This window comes from Phasianus colchicus, chromosome 2, assembly GCF_987193195.1.
Source record: "Phasianus colchicus chromosome 2, bPhaCol1.hap1.1, whole genome shotgun sequence".
Taxonomy (NCBI): domain Eukaryota; kingdom Metazoa; phylum Chordata; class Aves; order Galliformes; family Phasianidae; genus Phasianus; species Phasianus colchicus.
The window spans coordinates 27,020,894-27,035,776 of NC_143437.1; the positions used below are offsets into that span (position 1 = coordinate 27,020,894).

A 14,883-nucleotide genomic window follows, 5' to 3' on the forward strand; every position below is an offset into this window, starting at 1 on the left:
AGCTTATTTAGATGACCTAGAGCTTTACTAGAGACTTTAACTGGACTGTAACCAAGCACCAAAAGAAAACAAGACAGGGGAGTCCAAAAATGTAGGTGGATGCACTCACATAAAACTCAGGAAGGGAGGAGGACAATGTGAGATCTAGTTATAGGCTCTAGGCTAGGAGTAAGAGTAGAGAGCTGGTGGGACTCACAATCCCTTCCCTTCCCTTCCCTTCCCTTCCCTTCCCTTCCCTTCCCTTCCCTTCCCTTCCCTTCCCTTCCCTTCCCTTCCCTTCCCTTCCCTTCCCTTCCCTTCCCTTCCCTTCCCTTCCCTTCCCTTCCCTTCCCTTCCCTTCCCTTCCCTTCCCTTCCCTTCCCTTCCCTTCCCTTCCCTTCCCTTCCCTTCCCTTCCCTTCCTTTCAAAACAAACAATTAACCAAACAGCTGCTTCAATTTTATGAGGTCTTCTGATGAGACATTGCCCATAAGCCTACAGTATCTTTTAGATTCCTATGAAGAAAACATAGCTGTAGGTCTTCATTACACTTTACACTTCTGGAGCAGTCTCTACTTGGAGGTGCAGAATGTGGGAGGGTAGCCTGGGCAGGAGCAGCAGATGCTCCCTTTTCCAGCCTATGTCCTTGAAATACAAGAATTGATGGCCCATAACATTCAATTATGAATTAGATTTTGCTTTTTCTGTTTTGTTTTCTGAAATACCTCAATAGGAAGGAAAGCATAAAAAATGTGTTTGCTCCAAGATAACAGAAATGTGCTAACTAGTAATCAAACAGTTATTATCTAGCGGACAGTTCTGTTTTTCAGAGACTGAAGACAGTAACAAGAGGTAGAAGTAAATCCAGAAAATGGCTGGGTGCATTCCGATTTCTCCAGTTTCTGCAAAGGCTTGTTTTAATTTCCTTCAAAGAAATCTGAGGGAAAGTCTGTAGGAGTCACCTGCATTTCCACTGGTAGGCCAGAAGGCTTCATCAAAATGAAGTCCTGCGTGGCCACCCAGTGTATCATCACACTTAGGTTGCGTGCAGCTTATCTGCAGACATCAGGTCAAACCTTCGTCTCCTCTGGAGACTCTTTGGCTTGATGAACACAATGGGCAAAATACCTGTGAATGTTCAGTGGCTGGAATTTTGCCATTTTCAGTGGGAAAACACATACAAATTAGTCTGCTTCGCCAATCAGACTATGCTACTGCTGCAGATTCATTTCTGTTTGCCTTATAGCTAAGTCTGCCTAATATGAAGCGAAGAAAGGGTGTAATGGAGATATCAGCCTTGACAAAACACATCCGAGCAGGTGGTGCTCAAGTCACTGCTTAAACTTCCCCGGGTGTGGGGGCGGGCCTAGGAAGACAGCAGTCAGGGAAGAATTTAGTGCTTGTCCATTCCGATGGGAAGACAGAAAAAAAGAAATGCTTTTCCAGGTCTGATGACATCTAGCTTTGGTTGCTTTCTACATAGGAGGTTTTCATTGTAGCATTTTTTTCTTTATTAGCAAACCAAAATAACAGAATAATAGCTAACTCCTATTAAAAAATTACCAGGGGAGGCAAAGCAGTGCTTATAATAAAATTATTGCTACAACCTTAATTAGGGCACCCTGCCAAATACCTCTATGATGAAAAACAAATCAATATAATGATGTTTTCCCATTACCTTTTGTTTGGGAAATGAAATGTCACAAAATATTTTGCATATTTCGTCTTGGAGACCAGGCTGTATTGGACCAAATTACAGGAGAACATTAAAGGATTTTGTTTAAAATTGGTATAGGCAGACAGACAACTCCTGGAACCAAAGGTTGAAAGCATTTTTGTTTTCTAATGAGAGCAAAGGATGCGGCACTGGTACTTATTGACTATAAAAGTTTCAAATATAGCATAGAATCTGACTGGACTAAACACGGTATATCTGCTTCCCTTTTTTGCCTACCTAGACATTGTTTCACCTAACCTGAACCTGCTCTGGCAATTCACACCATGCTGTAAGGTCCTGCCTTTCTGAGGTGACTTCTCCCCAGGTACCTGGCATGCAGATGCTCACTGCTGCTAGAGCTCCTGGCTGGACATGGTGCCTCTCAACAGGGCATATCCCCAGCACCTGATTCAGTTTTTCCCTTATCTGCCATCATGCATGCTTTCACAGGAGTTTGTCCATGTAAGAGCTGTCTAAACAATGAGCAAATGGTTCAGAATTTGGCTGTCTTTTATAAATAATGATTCAAAGGTTTGATTTAGCTACAGATGAGCCCAAGCCACAAAAACTGCAGCTGGCTCCCAACAGCATCAACTTGCTTTTTTCTTTCCCCATTGTGTTTTATTTCAGCCAGAGCCTGGCCTGAAAGTCCATGTGGAAAGACAAACTAACTGTGAAGCAGACACAGACATCAGCACCCAGGGTGCAGCCCATACCGAGATAGCCCACAGCCACCTGCCAGCTTGCCACTGACCTTTTATCTGCATAAATAGTCATGACCTTTGGGCTGCTCAAATTAGTGCTAACTGCTCACCCAGGCCAGTATCGTGGCCCCATCGTGCACAGGCCTTCCGCTACTTTGACTCTGTTGCTTTGCTTGGTGAGCCAACAGGCAGGGGCACTGGGCTCATGGCCTCTGTAGGCTGCAAACATCTAACTGGAACCTTCATCCACCACTGAAGGGCACAAAGACCAAGGGAGGGGTCCTGCCACCTGCAGTTGTGATGTCACTTCTCTGTAGGGCATGGTGAGCCTTCACCTGCACTCTTGCTTGGGGCATTAGTTCGGCATGTCCTTCAGGAGAAGTCCTGAAAGAGTTTTAAAATCAACAAAAAGAAATCATTACCAAAATGGCTACTCTTTCAGTAAGCTTCAAAACGAGTTATTTGGGTTAATACAGAAGTAGTTCATTACATCACAGATCCTTCTTTCCAATAAAGTCTATGTTTTATTCAGTGGACTGTAAGTTGTGTAGGGTTTAATGCACATTATTTTCTCAGTAGATGAAAACTAACATGCTCTCTCACGTAAATAAGCATTTAGTTCTAGTTCCAAGTGCAGCATTTCTAATCCTGAAACCACAGCAGTTTTGCTTTTTTTTTTTTTTTTTTAGTATATATATTTATTTATGTATTTGCACGGTTTTACAAACATGCTCTTTCAGATTGCTTAGGAGAGACCCTCTGGCTGCCTAGTTGACGATATTGACTAGGTCTGAAAAAAGAAGAGTCAGATACTTTAAAGACATAAAGCAGAAAAATATATATATATATATCTAGGATCTTTAAGTTAAAAACTGCATAGACATATTCCAGAGAGATTTTACTATGCCTAAAATTTGCTCCAAAGCTCTTCTCTTCTGATTTACTTTAACTAGAGCTTTTTTCTCTTTCTCTGTTCTAGTCATGGGATAGTGGATTCCAAGAGCATTTTTCCACCTGACGTCCATTGTGTGCACAATGCTTTAAAAATTCAATTGACTTCTCTCAACATTCTGCAGACTTGTTAAGTTTCACCAAGGCAAACTGTCAGGCACCGAATGAGAAGGTGCTGTTTACAGCCGCAGACCTTTCTGCCTGCTTTTACCTATGACAGCTGTGGACAGGAATAGGAAACCCACAGGGTTGGGAGGTCAACTTGTTTCACTTGGCTAGCATCCCTGGACTAGCAGAAGTCATAGAATGGCTTGGCTTGGAAGGGATTTAAAGCTTATCCAGTTCCAAACCCCTGCCATGGACAGGGCTGCTCCCCATCAGCTTGGGCTGCCCAGGGCCCCATCCAACCTGGCCTTGACACCTCCAGGGATGGGGCATCCACAGCTTCTCTGGGCTGTCCAAAGCTCAGATGTGTAATTGCTTGCAGAAAGTGAATCCCAGCCATAGTTTTTAGCTCCTTCTTTTGTTTTATCTTTTACAGCAGCTCCAAAAGTGCATTCATTTGAAGCTTCTAAAAGCAATTTGGTTTGCTTTCACTTGTTACTCGTTTCAGGTATCTGACCTGCCCTATTTGTAGCTGTACCAGCAGCAATGCTAGCCTGAGCCACTCACGGGTAAATAAGAAGTCAACATGCATGTTTGCAAAGCATGTTTAACTTGCGTCTTTCACCTGTGATTAATATTAAATCTATTGAGCTACATAAATAAGTAATTCACTTACAGACCTGTCAAACCAATAGTGATTTCTTCCCCTCTGAAGCTCTAAGCTATCTGTTCTAATTGTTTAATTTCCTTTTGTGTACCTGGAGATAAAAACAGCCTGCTAGGCCGCTTCCACTTGGAGAGAAGGGAGGGCTGCCCAGTCACTTCTTCCTCCATCCCACTGCATACAAGGTCTGCAAATATCCTTAAAAACCTGGAGTGAGAAAGAGCCACTTTGCACATCATTTCTGTGGTGGTAGTTTGTGCATGGAAAGTGGACTCCTGCTCAGCCTTCTGGCTTGGATCATAGCCCTGCAAAATCATCTCCACCAAGAGACTATGGATCTGTTTCTGTTCTCCTGCAAATGAAATTAGGAGAATTATATAAACATAAAACCATGGGGCAAATGAGAGGAAACTCTTGTTTGCTCTTTTGTGTTGATATGGAGTTGTGCTCCTTGAACACTAATAAGGCAGTGCTCTCATGGAAGATTGAGAGCATGTATTCAGGCCCCTGGCCTCCTAGTGACTGTGCACAGCACTCAGCTCCTGTAAGTTTACAGACAGTTTACAGGTTGCTTATAGAATGAAGTTGCTTATAGTATGAAGTTGGTTTGAGGGAAAATAATCCCCAGGTAGGGAAGTCCCTCCTAGCTAAAGAAAGCACTAAGCACAGGGAGTCAAGAGGAAACCTCATCCCCTCCCTAGTTCACCCAGGTGCCTGTATCAAAGCAGTAGGGGAGGATCTCCCAGTAGCAAGGGATCCTTTCCTAAATGCAGTTGTGTAGGACCTCTCTTTGGAAGCAGTGATGAGAGAGCACTCCCTCAAAACCCACCCCAGCACCATTTCAGGCTGGTGGAGGTGGTGGTATTGGGCTACAGCTCTTAATCTGTGGGAATTTTCCTCCTCCCAGCATTTGCTGCATATGTAAAGCCCTGCATAAGCCATTGTTGTCTCTGGGATCTGGGGGTGGAAAGAGGAATGGAAGAAATCTTGAAGCAGAATATATTTAGCTTCCTTCCCTTCCAGGATGCTTCTTCACACCTCACTGTTCAGCACATCCAGCCCTGCACCAAGCAGGGGAAATGCAGCAAAACCAGCAGAGCTTTCTGCAGCAATGAAGGGGCTTTCAGTAAAGCAGCCTCAGTACTGAAAACATGAAAGGAACACCACAGTTATTTATCAAAGGACATTTTAACACAATCCATGTAAGGGATGCTAAGTTAGTTCCTAACACTATTTAGCTATACTGAAAGAAAAGGAAAATATTGCAGCTGTGCAGAAATAAAAAATGGGATTAAGATTACTGGCAAAGGGCAGAAATGACATTTACTAAGCTGCCTTTTGCCTGTGATGTTTGTTCTTTACTGTTTTTCACTTAACAAGACTGCAGAAGACATTACTTGTCCTTAAAGAGTGCTACTGCATGCAGAGAGGAACCAGACCGTGGTTATCTGCTGTAACCGAAAAGCTGACATTTTGAAATGGTCATTATTCATTTCAACTGCTCAAATTGAAGCCATTTCACATGGAAACAATTAAGAGGCAGAATGCATATCATAACAAAGGAATGAGAAAGAAAGATCAGGAAATACAGGCCGATTGGATTATTCTCTTAAAATGAATACCGTATTTACTGCTAGTGATTATAACAAATCTTAGACTTGTATTGCCACCGGAGAGCAGACATGACTGAATTGCAGATTTTCTCATGCAACCTCAGAGAAAAAAAAAATCAGATTATTGATTAATTTATAATTTAGGTCCCGAATGGAAAAAACTGTACCTCATTTCATGTGTGTGCGGGATGGAAGGCACCTGAAAATAATGAATTCTAAAAGTGGTCACAACTGGAAATTACAGAGAAATGAAAACCAAATAGGAATTCAAAACAATATAGTCCATGTGTATTTCCGTAAAAGCAAGAGAAAAATGTACATGGAAGGGCATCCACAGAGATTTGCACATTCTTCTCGAGATCAGTCTAAGTGCAACTGGAAAGAAGAAAAAAGGATAAAGAACAAAATCCACTTCTGAAGAGGCGTGTTGTCTTACATGCAGGAGATATGGGGGGAGGGTTTCTTTACACTATCAGAGAATGAACGGGGTAATTACTGGAAGGTATATATTGCAATAAAGAATTATGAAACACCATTTAGTACTTCTTTCTGGTTGAGTAATTAAACAAACAGAATATCAGCACTAAACGGTGTGAGATAGATGAGACACCATGAGCCATATACAACCAGGAGCCAGGATGTCCATGTGCCTCAGTCCTAAAACAGTCATCTGTGTTTGCAAGGAAGTTTGGAAATCACTTAGAGAAAATATCAATACTGGATCTCTTAGTGACATAAATGCCACACCTCTCTGCTGTGTACACACACAGAATTTCGTTATGCCTCCCAAAATGAGTGACATAAACTTGTACAATTAAGTGACAGCAAACTACCCTCCAATTCCTTCCTCCTGACCACTGTCTGGGAGACTAATTTTTATTGCCACTGAAATCAATTTGAGTTTTATGACTAACCTCACTGGAGCCAGGATGCAAGCAGCTAATGGTCTGCTGACAATAGCTGGGAACTGGTGCAAGTCAGAGCAGAAATATTTAATGCCTTGTGACTTTGCGAATATTGCATTTGCACTATCAGTTTACCTGGCAAAGGGGATTTCAGGTGTTGAGGCATTAATTCCTCTTCAGACATCCAGTTTTCCCCCTGAATCACAGCATGGCTGAGATGGGAAGCGACCTCTGGTCCAACTCCTGGTCAAACAGCAGGCTGTCCTGTGTCCAAGTGGCTTTTGAGTAACTCAAAGGAAAAGACTCCACAGTCTCCCTGGGCAACCTATGCTAGTGAAAAACAGTAATTCCTAAGTGGAAGGCAGTGGTCTTCAGCAGACCGAGCATGCACTAAACAAAATTGGCTAATACAGACCTAAGAGCAGAAAGGCTGAGGGCACATCTGAGCCTCTGCAGGGGCAGAGCAGACCCAGTGTGTTACCTGTGCTATCTGCCTCCACCATCCTCATCCCTACACCTCAACAATGAGGGATATTTCACAGTCATGCTTCTTTGAAGGTAGGGGCTGGTGGGAAGAGCTGTGCTGCTGAGGCACATGATGTTTGCCCACACCGCTCCCATCCCACTGGGGCCTCAAGCTGTAATTATTTCAGATTACCATTGGAATTTCCAGTTGGAAATTTGTGCCGTTTCCAGTCCTTTCCCATCTTTCAGAGATGCTTTTGCCTAAAAAGTAGCCCATCTGCAGAAATCAGCATCTGCAGAGAGAGTCATCTTGGGTGCCATTCTAGAAAGGGCTCCATTTGACATAGTTTATACAGAAGATCCCTTTAAATAGTAAAACTTTCGCACATTTGTATTCAGAGCTGTTACGATTTTATTTTTAAAGGGAATGTAGGTGTTCGTGAGCAGTGGGTGTGAGACTGACAGCACTAGACCAGAGCTCGCCATTGCAGAACAACTGCTGCATAGCCTACTATACTGCAAACCTCTGTGATGAAGATACCAAGGTTTGAGAGATGCTGTCCTTCTCAAGTCTGTTACTGTCCCTGTGCCTGTTCTCTCCTTGTCCTCAAAGGAAATCAGCTGCTAAGATGGCCTGTGTGTGTGCATTTGCAGGAGCAGACACAAGATTACCAGGCCTTCCAGACAGTAATTACTTTTAAGCTTTAGCACTGCATTTGGATTTTGCACTCCAGTGCCAAAGAAGTAGCTTTCTGTGCAATGTCACACTCACTTAACCACATGCCTGGGTCTGTTTTTTTCTTTATTTGTTAACTGTTTGTTCTTAAAAATAAACAGCTCAAACTGTGATGCAAAAGCTCTTACCAGCTTTGTAAGGGCTGGTAAGCATGCACGCTGGTCTCTTCAAGAAACCATCCTTGATATGCAGTTTTCCATAACTGAGGTAGCTTATGCCTCTCAGCATCATTTAATGGGGACTCTGCAAGGAATCACACTGATCCTTTTTCCCACTCCACTCAGAAACACACTGTGAAAAAACAAACAAAAAAAACCACCAAACACCTCCAGGACAGAACCCCTCTGAACACTTAAAACCCTCTTTTAGTTCTTACCTGATTCCACATATGATAAGGTCAGTGGTGGTGCAAGTACAGTGTAGATACTTCCTCTTTCTTCAACTGTGGCAGGTATATTACTAAATTGAGTTCACACATTTTCCTCCAAGACTATAAAGAAATTTCCTTCACGCTATTTCTCTGAATCTTCCAGCTAATGTGCTTCAGATTTTGGTTCAAGTTATTCAGAAGAATTCTTCTTTAGCCTATATTTTATTTCTTGGGTTCCTTTGAATAATTTAGGGTCAATTTTTAATTTTCTCTCACTGGTTGCAGTCTTGTACAGAGAACTCTGAGCTGCAAGCCCAAATACCAGAGCCAAGATGCTCCGAATTCTGACCATGCAGAGAAATTCTGCCTCTGCACAAAATAACAACAGAGCCTCTTGCTGTGAGATCATCTAAGGCTTCTTGTTCATTCTCTAGATTTCATGGTAGGATCTTTTGTGATGAGTTGCAGCTCTGCCTTCCCTCCTTTCATGTTTTGAAGCACTTTTGCTGTAATCAGTCCTCTGAAGCACCAATCTTTCCTTTGAGAATTTGGGTTAAAGTGACTGAAGGGTGTGACAACAAAGGAGTGATTGTCATCAGGTCCCAAGGATTTGATATGCTGTTGGTTATAAAATGCATTTGGACAGCCCAAGTTGTGTGCCAGATTAATATTTGATGTCATTGGACTTGACTGGCTGTAAAGAAAGAAGCTGGAGACATTGTTGGGAAAATGGCCATCTCCCTTTCACTGAGGAGCTAGGGCTCATGGAAGTTGACAGCCTGACAGCCCAATCTCCCATCCACCCATACACGCTAGCCGGTGCAAGCCGTGAGCTGTGGCAGTGCAAGTTTTCCCATATTTAATCACTAGTAGGTGAAATTATCCTTGCCACCCCTACATATCATGCTTACTTTATATTACCAGAAACAACTTCGCTTACTGTGGTTTTTATCATTATTTGCTAAGTCATTAAATTACACTTGGAATACTGATCTTTAATCTGTCCTTATTGCATATGTGTGGGACTCCTCTGTGTAGTCCATGAAGGTATGTAGTCACTTGATATACTCAGAAATCCTACATTCACTCACATATGTCTTAGAGTTAAACAAGTAGAAGTAAATTTTGGGCTGTATCATTAAAGCTGTCGTAAATGGTCAGGTTTTGTTTGTCTTCTGATCCTTTATCTTAACTTATCCAAAATACTGCTAGGCTAATGAGGACCACGTGCCAGTGGTACTTTATTTAAAAAGGGAAAAAAAAAAAGAAAAAAAAAGTTAGTCTAGTGGCACACGGATATTAAAAAAATAAATCAAATAAAACTTGGCATTGTAAATGGAAATCAATGGACTGCAAAATTGTATTTGTTCTAGCTGGATAGAGTACTTGCCGAGTTCCAAGCTGTCTGTCCCCTGCTGAGGAGAGGCAGGGTCTGCTCTACGTGTAGCGCAATCGCAAAGCTATTGTGTATAACCGTGCACCTCTCCACATCCAATGCAGTTTATGCATTAAAAAAATAATAATTAATTTTACAACATCCCAGGAGACACAAATTTTAGTCCTCTTTTATAGACAGCATGAAATGAGACTGGATATTTTGTCCAAAGCAAGTCCCTGCTGGGGTTGAAATTTTTGGCTCCTGGTCTTATCCTCAGGAAATTTGATTATGCCTGTCCTAAAATTCCTGCAGTATCTATGAACTGCAGACAGCATAATATCTGAATAATAATACTAGGTAGAGTGTTGCTCTGTAATTCCATGTGACTTCTGGCTTATGATGTGTGGACATGTCACCAAGGACAGTGTTGTTTCTCAGCAGCGCTACACTCAATTTGGCTGCTTTTCTACAAGTCTGGTTCTTGATCTTTTGATAAATCTTAAGAAAACCATATATGACATGGAACTCTGCTAAACTGAAATAATCACCGTGTAGAATAAATGAAAATATTTCTATTATGAGTAGCAGATTACCGCTATGTCTAAAATATTTGCTTTTTGTCTTCTTCCCTATTCCGTAATTTTGATAATGATGACTATTCATATTAGGCATATAAACAACTAATGTTTCTTGTATATTCTCATTGACTTACAATGCATGTATTTACTATACAAAAGCTAACTTCTTCAAAGAATTGTTATTACATAAAATGGCATTGGTCAAAAACCCTCCAATACTTTTTTCCCAGGATTTCTATGTGTATATTCCTGAGAACCCAAGTTTTTCATTCTGCAAAGACTGGGTTTTGAAGTTTATCACCCTGAGGAAGGAAAGCCAACCAAACATACCTTGAGAGGCTAAAAAAGATTTTTTCAGGATGGAGGATGTACAACTGGACAGGAAGACTGGCAACCCGGATAACACCTGCCAGCTCTGGCAACAGGATGAAAGCTAAATAGAAGAGAGAGGTAAAATTAGCACATCTCATTCTTTGAAGTTTCATCAGGTGATACTTGACATTAGAATAATGCAGTAAAGGATTATTAGAGCAAATGCTATGCCATCAAAGAACCTGGATGTTGGGACTTTCAGCCTTGTGGACTCCTAGTGTTCTGATTGCAGGAGCTGCCCATTCAGCTACCAGGACTGTCCTACCAAGGAGTCCTGTCCTCTAAAACTGTTCTTTGAAAATGTTAACCATATGGAGTATGCTATGCAAAGCAGTTATCAAAAAATAGATACCAGCTCTGTCCTTGATATTAAATAGGATCATTTGGATTACCGCAATCAAATATGAAAAAATAGCATTCATTATGAATGTGAATTTACATCCCTTCAACTGTAGAAATTATCAGGAGAATATCTCATTTAAAATTAGCATTATTTAAGTAAGGCTTAAAAATTAAATTGATTGGAGAATAATAGCCTATCCAGATCTTTGCTGCCTTGAACTCCTGCGTGCATTTACTGCCAAAGTCTATATAGTAAGAACTTTATCCTCAGAAGTATACAGAACATTATTCTTTTCAGCCCAGATCAGTTACACAGCCCAGATCAGCTTGGGGCAGGAGTTATTTTGGGGGTGGTCCCATTTGGGTGATAAGGCTGATGGAGTCAGGTAGTTCTTTAAATAGACACTCTTGATTAACAAAAAATGCACAAAGCCTTTTTTCCTTGAACATTTAAAACAAAGGTCAAAGAAAAAGTGGGAGTTTCGCTTGCAATTACAATTGTCTTCAGCTTGGAAAGGACTGTGCCTGAAATCCCATTTCTCAGCCTTTGAGGTCACACTACTGGGGGTTCCCCTAGCTAGGTCTCAGCCTTCCTGGCTCTCTGTCTTGTTTCTGTCCCTCTTCTATCCCACAAGGAATTGCTGCATTCAGGTTCATCTCTGCCTTAATGGGAATGCTAGCCCCTAGCCAAACCACCCTGCTGCTCGGTTCAGATTCCTGAAAAGCCTTGGGGAGCACCAAATATTTCTGTTATATGTCAACAAAAGAATGGTTGATTATTCTGTTCTCATCCAGACCCAGGCCCAGCCCACTGGATATGATGCTGAGTACTTTCTGAAAACCCCTGAACTCAATCATCATCATTTCAAAGGCTGCCCCACCACTACTGTTTCCTTAAAGCTGGGGCCCAGGAATAGGTCAGTCCAGCATCAGGGGCTCCCCATCACTTTGTACAACCTGCTGGTGTGTCCAGATGCTGGATGTTTTTCAGAGTGAACAGCGTTAGGCCATGGGCAGCAGTTTGGGACTTGACTTTGCTGCTCATGCTGGTATCCTGGCTATAAGCTAGCATCATCTATGATGGCTTTTCCTCTGTGGATTCCTGACATGCCTAATGAGACATTACAATGGAAACGGTGTTAAATGGGAACCTACTTTATGGCTCCTTAAACCTGGACTCCTTCCTTCCCAGACACCATCTGCCATGAACTTGTCCACTGAATACTGTCATTCCTATGCCATACTGCCCAGGCTGGGAGGCACAAAGCTCTCCATTGGTCCATGGTCTACAGTAGAATTTATTATATTTTTTAGAGGCTTTCAAGAGAGAAATACGCACCTTCATGCTTAAAAAAAGGAGAAGTTATCTGCAAAGTATGGACAAGTTCTGGCAGTCAGCATGACATGTTCATAGAGTATGTGCTGAAGGAAAGGCAGATCATTTCCTAGGGATCATAATCCTTTTAGTCCTTTTTGGTTCTGTGTTTTCTTGTTCATGTTTCTTGTCAGTTAGCCAACTAATTTTCCTTCTATTTCAGAGGAAATGTTCTGAACGGCAGATCACAGGCTGGTCACTCAGCTGACATTTTATGTTAGGCTAAAACATGTGATCTTTGACCCTGACAAAAGCAAAAGTCAACCACACGTACACAATACATATATATACACAGAGTGTGAAAAAAGAAAGAGTCTAAGTCACACCACTGCAAAGGTTATAAGTAACCAAGCAGAACAAAGGTCCACTCTTAAATGCTAAAGATCAGTATAACTCTTTTTATGGCTGATAAAATGCCATGCCCCATTGTTAGGCTGAGAACTTTTTACAGCTGAGCAAAAGATAACAACCAGCTTTTATGTGGCATGCCTTGTAAAATAATAACTAACAAGAAAGTGCTCTGCAAAGAAGGCCAGTATGGTTATCTCCATGTCTCAGAAAGGAAACCTGAGCAGCAGAGGTAACTTGCTTAAGGTGCCTTGCTTACAGGCACAGGTAACTTTCCATGTTCCAGCACAGATATCAGAAACAAGGATGGAGAAGCCAGCCTTGCTTTGCTGGGCAGCTGAATGCACTGCCCTGCTTACATCAAATATCTCTGGAATGCTACAGGCATCGGCTCAGCTCCACAGACTGCACTGCGGGCACTGCAGCAGCCAGGCCAGGGCTGTGCTGGGGGCAGAGCGGGTGGAAGAGCCCTGCATCATCATCTGGGTGTGAAACTGCAGCGCTTTGGCTGCTTCAGAGAGCGGGACACCAGCCACACTGGGAGGGCAGGAGGCTGAGGAAGGGCAGGGTAGGAAGGCAGCCAGGAGAGGGGATTTACTGAGGCTGTCACTGCTCGGGGATGCTGGCCGGTCTGGTGTCCCACATGCCCATGAGGAGCAGTGGTGGCACCCACTGCCTCCACAGGATTGCTCGCCCTCCATCCTGCATGTGCAGGGAGGGAACAACCTCTATAATAACTCATTAACCCAAATTGCCTCCTGTTCTTATCTAGCTCTGCCACTGAGGCGTAGCAACAGCTCTCCAGGAAGTCTTGGAGTGCCCAGTGAAGGGCCTTCATGTGGCTCCCTGGGCCCACCAGACACCCTCCGGCACCATGCTGCCGTGGGACTGAGCAGCTCAGCAACCAGAGCTAGAGTATACAGCTCACCCTCTGAGAAGGTTCTTTCATTTGACACCGGTTTATCCTGCGTGAATGATGAGCTGCAGTTTCCACATTAAATCCCAGCACCTTTCACTGCAGCAGCCCTTGGCCTGCCTTCAGCTCCGTAGAGGGTGAGCTAAGAGCAAACCGTCTGCCCGTGTGGATGTATGGAGCAGAATGTGCATCTATACGTTGTCATGGAGATGCCATGGGATACATCTTCGGGTTTTGCTGGTTGGGCTTCTTCTGTATCACGCGTTTGTGCAGAAATGAGGCTTTTACTAAAATACAGTATCCATGATTTTCCGGAGCATAAGTGGAATGTAGATCTGTGTCATATCAGATGAGGTCACTTCATTTGTGATCACTTGCATGGGTCTTACTTTTTATTTTCCTCTTACACTGCTCCTGATTACATATGCACACAGCATCAGCAGTTTAGAGAATTAAACAAGTCCAAAATAATGGAGGGGGGAGAGAAGGAGGCCATACGCTTCAACAGTAACAATTCAAAGATGCAAAATGAGGTGGCAGGATATAGTGGATTTTGCAAATACAGCGGGCTTGAAATAATCAATGGGGAATTGCCCTTAGGAGCTAACTTGAGATATGTGAAATCTCTGTAATTTTCCTATATTACCTCATGCGTTAAGGTAAGCAGTTTTATTGTTTGTGTCCATCTCATCTTCTGTTTTTCCTTTGTAATAGTCTCACAAATATAGTAACAGATATTTTCAGTGAAACAGGGCTTTAAAAAAAAAAAAAAGTCATTAAAAAGGAGAAAGAATTATCGATTTCTAAATTATACCTTGTCCATAAAAGATAAATCACTTGGCCAGTGAAGATCATATTCCCAATATGTGTAAGCAGTCAAGGTCTGCAATCAGAGGGGCCGAGGCCCTGTCTACCTGATAATTACATAACCAGAAGCCAACTCCAGAAGACAGCACCAGTTCACAGCCTGCAGACCATCTTCAATCTAAGCACTGTTATAAAAATATCTCTTTCTACATAACGTGCTTCTGATATAAGCTTTCCTGTGTACCCACAGCTAAACCTCTACCCAAGCTCTCATCTAATTGTGCTAGATTTTTTTTTTTAATTGTGCTTGGAAATGATCATCAGTTGTTGGCCTCTTTCTGAAGTTATTCAGATCTGAGATTACACTGGAGAACCTGCTGCATTTTCATAGCACTGCTGCTGCAGGTCCGCCAACCAAGAAAAGCTCCCTTGTGCCTGTTGACATGAATAATCCCCAGCATTTTTAATACAGGCTGTCTTCGCCAGTTGGCTGACACTTGTGCTATGCCATGAATAAAAGCTATTTGATGACAGATGAAAAATGGATGTGAGACACTT

At 42.4% G+C, this 14,883-nt stretch overlaps 1 protein-coding gene across 5 annotated transcripts in view; it reads right to left on the reverse strand.

Moving 5' to 3' along the window:
- Positions 1-387: 387 nt before the first annotated feature.
- The window catches only part of LOC149918907 (uncharacterized), a 38,237-nt gene continuing 23,741 nt past the window's right edge, over positions 388-14,883 (reverse strand). For 4 of the 5 annotated variants that reach the window (XR_016464078.1, XM_090135180.1, XM_090135179.1 and 1 more), the window contains 4 exons: positions 10,496-10,598; positions 7,968-8,903; positions 4,215-6,968; positions 388-2,784 (listed from right to left, as the gene is read on the reverse strand). Coding sequence is in view for 4 of the 5 variants with exons in the window: in XM_090135180.1 (XP_089991306.1) it covers positions 8,633-8,903; positions 10,496-10,598 (374 nt within the window). In the remaining variant the exon portion in view is untranslated. Of the gene's footprint in view, positions 2,785-4,214; positions 6,969-7,967; positions 8,904-10,495; positions 10,599-14,164; positions 14,273-14,883 lie in introns of all 5 variants that reach the window. The other variant, XM_090135181.1, reaches the window with a different exon arrangement.